General features: G+C 42.2%; 1 protein-coding gene across 1 annotated transcript in view; it reads right to left on the bottom strand.

Moving 5' to 3' along the window:
* Positions 1-136: 136 nt before the first annotated feature.
* LOC106807225 overlaps positions 137-2,315 on the bottom strand; it is a 48,760-nt gene continuing 46,581 nt past the window's right edge. The window contains exon 8 of the mRNA XM_014809513.1: positions 137-326. Coding sequence (XP_014664999.1) covers positions 137-326 — 190 coding nt within the window. The remainder of the gene's footprint in view (positions 327-2,315) is intronic.

Below are 2,315 nucleotides of genomic sequence, written 5' to 3' on the forward strand. Positions count from 1 at the left end.
GAGTAGTGTATATATATATATATATATATATATATATATATATACATATATATAATAAAAATGCATTCATGCTGGGGACTGGTAATTAAGCTGCAGTAGTAATTAAGCTGCAGTAGAAATTGAGCTGCACTAGTAATTAAGCTTCACTAGTAATTAGGCTGCAGTAGTATTTAAGCTGCAGTGGTAACTGGGCTGCACTCACCGTGACGATCAACACCCCACCCTTGGCCAAGGTCAACACGGACACGACGGGCTGTATGATCTGATGGGCGAAGACAACACATGCCGTCAGACACCAGACAAAGACAGGAATCACGTAGAAATGTCTGCAAAACACACACACAGACATTATCATTAGAATTCTCCTTCTTCTACTTACTAACTAAGACGTTCTGTTAGTACGTGTTACATGCCGTATTAGCCACGTAAGAGCCTATAGGTTTGGTATAGAGAGAACGAGCATGAAGGCGGAGCGTCTAGAACGGTGGGAAAATAGCTGACACCATTATATTTACATTTTATAATTTACTTTATATGTATCTCTATCTCTATTAAGCAATAAAAAGCTGTTACATAAGTCAAAGTTAGGGTGATGTTCCATTAGGAGCGTTCCCAACTTTAATGTCACTAGCTGAAACCCGCGCTACGCGCGGGCTTAGTGACTGTGATGCATGTGTTACCAGTACAGTAGTGTTATGTGTAAGGTGTTATATGGAGAGTTTAGTTGTTGCACATGTTTAATTGTTTTTTATGGTTGAAAACTTGAGATGTCAATAGAAATACATGTACAATCATGCTTACACGTAACACATTAACCATTTGTTTGGCAAGTACACAATGAAATACACACGGCCACACAGAAATGTTTTATTGTATGCTATGTACTGGTTGATGATACGGACTCCAAAGTTAGAATATAGATAGATGTGAATGGGCTAGCTGGTAGGTCAGGTGACTGATTAACCACTTGGCATCTCATAACTTGATTAACTTGATTAACTTGTACATCTAATATGGGAAACTATGCCCAAATAGCTACTGAATATTTAACTTCATTATTACATGGTTCGTTCTACTTACATTATTGGGCTTACAAAAATTTCAGACACACACACAGAACACACATACACAGAACAAAACGAAAACAAAACAGCGCCCCCTATTTTTCAGGCAAATCTTTAACTTTTTTATTTTTTTTGGTCTTTTTTAAGACCGAACAAACGGTTTTCAACCGACTATAGTTTAGAACCCGTCCCGTGTACTCATCGATCTCTTCTGTGAATTTGGCGCTATTTGGATCCAAACTGACGGAGCCTTTGATTAACATACAACATTCGCCAAATTATAGTAAGATTAATGTCGTGATATAAAATGGGGTTATCAAGGGGTGGTTAGATATAAAGTAGATATCAAGGGAGGTTAGATATAACGATATAAAAAAGCTATTAAAGTCGCTCGCCTTCGTTTCGCTCGCCTTCGCTGCGCGAGCAAGCGAAATACAGAGGGGGGCAAAGTATACAGGCACTTGAAGCGTTTCAATATAATATAATGCTAAATAAATACGAAATCTATTCGGAGTTCGTATTTATTTAGCATTATATTTTATTGAAACGCTTCAAGTGCCTGTGGCAAAGTACAAGTAACATTCGTGCGTTGCACTTAGCGGTGGGTGGGCTGGGGTGGAACGGGTTCGGGGGCATGCGCCACGAGCGGTGGGTGGGCTGGGGTGCAACGGGTTCGGGGGCATGCGCCACAAGCGGTGGGTGGGCAGGGGTGCAACGGGTTCGGGGGCATGCGCCACAAGAGGAATTTGTTTGAAACGATTGCACAACTTAACACAATTTACTCTGTTGGGAACAATGTTGGGAACTAACAAGCATGAGTGGGGAACTCGCTTGCATGAGTGCAGTCATCGGTGCAAACATCATGTTCTGCGGGAAGGTTGCCTGAGAGAGCGTTGTGACTTGAGGTCAAGGTTAGGAAATCTAACGTAATCACTTACATAGTGTTCTAGACAACATAGGTAACAACCTGACTGCCACAGCGAACAAATAAATCCCCACCCCACCTACCGCCGCAGGAATGTCGAACACGTGCTATATCATGTGCTCACACCTATCAGGGCCGTAGTGGCCTCCCAAAATGTGCTACTGCAGAAAAATTTAGGATCACCCAGTGATAATATCAAGAGTGGCGGTTATGGTGTGTGCGCATGGCTAACGCCGCGATTGCGAATCCGATGGCGGGGGGGGGGGGGTCTGAGGGTACTCCCCCATAACATTTTTGAAATTTAGAGCCTGGAAATGGCATTTCCC

Source organism: Priapulus caudatus, unplaced genomic scaffold, assembly GCF_000485595.1.
Source record: "Priapulus caudatus unplaced genomic scaffold, Priapulus_caudatus-5.0.1 Scaffold202, whole genome shotgun sequence".
NCBI lineage: Eukaryota > Metazoa > Priapulida > Priapulimorpha > Priapulimorphida > Priapulidae > Priapulus > Priapulus caudatus.